The 481-nt window shown below is 34.1% G+C and overlaps 1 protein-coding gene across 1 annotated transcript in view; it reads left to right on the top strand.

Moving 5' to 3' along the window:
* Positions 1-481, top strand: part of LOC119589490 (acyl-coenzyme A thioesterase 9, mitochondrial-like) — a gene marked incomplete in the record, with an annotated part of 17,787 nt that overhangs the window by 3,553 nt on the left and 13,753 nt on the right. Inside the window, 1 exon segment of the mRNA XM_037938092.1 lies at positions 282-402. Coding sequence (XP_037794020.1) covers positions 282-402 — 121 coding nt within the window.

The raw sequence follows: 481 nt of genomic DNA, 5'->3' as shown, positions 1-481 counted from the left end.
TTAGGGGTGGGTTTTAAAGAACTTTGAGGTGATTCTTATTGATTTAAATACCTTTTATCTTATTGAGAGTTTTCATGGAAAAAAAGCAATACATTTAACATTCTCCATTCATAGTTTACCAAGGAGTAAAAAGGTAATTTTGAAAATATATACTCACATTTCGTCAGCCGTTGCTTTAGTGTACTCAAGTTAGGTTATTACCAAGTAACAATATTGTGATTTAGTGATTTATTATGACCTAGTTATTCATCATTCTCCTTTTTTTAATTACCAAACAACAGGACAGCTTTGACAGTGCAATCATTCCCCTTGAAAGTGAAGTGAGACTAAGGGAAAAATATGTGACCTTCCTTGGAGGAGTGAGAGTTGGCAGACTTTTGGAAGACCTCGATGTGTTTGCAGGTGTGTAATAAGGAGTATGTGGTCGGAGTGAGATATATTTATGAAATATATATGTGGACTCATTATGTCCTCCTTTCTT

This window comes from Penaeus monodon, chromosome 25 (assembly GCF_015228065.2).
Source record: "Penaeus monodon isolate SGIC_2016 chromosome 25, NSTDA_Pmon_1, whole genome shotgun sequence".
Taxonomy (NCBI): Eukaryota; Metazoa; Arthropoda; class Malacostraca; order Decapoda; family Penaeidae; genus Penaeus; species Penaeus monodon.
This window is presented reverse-complemented; position numbering and strand designations above follow the sequence as displayed.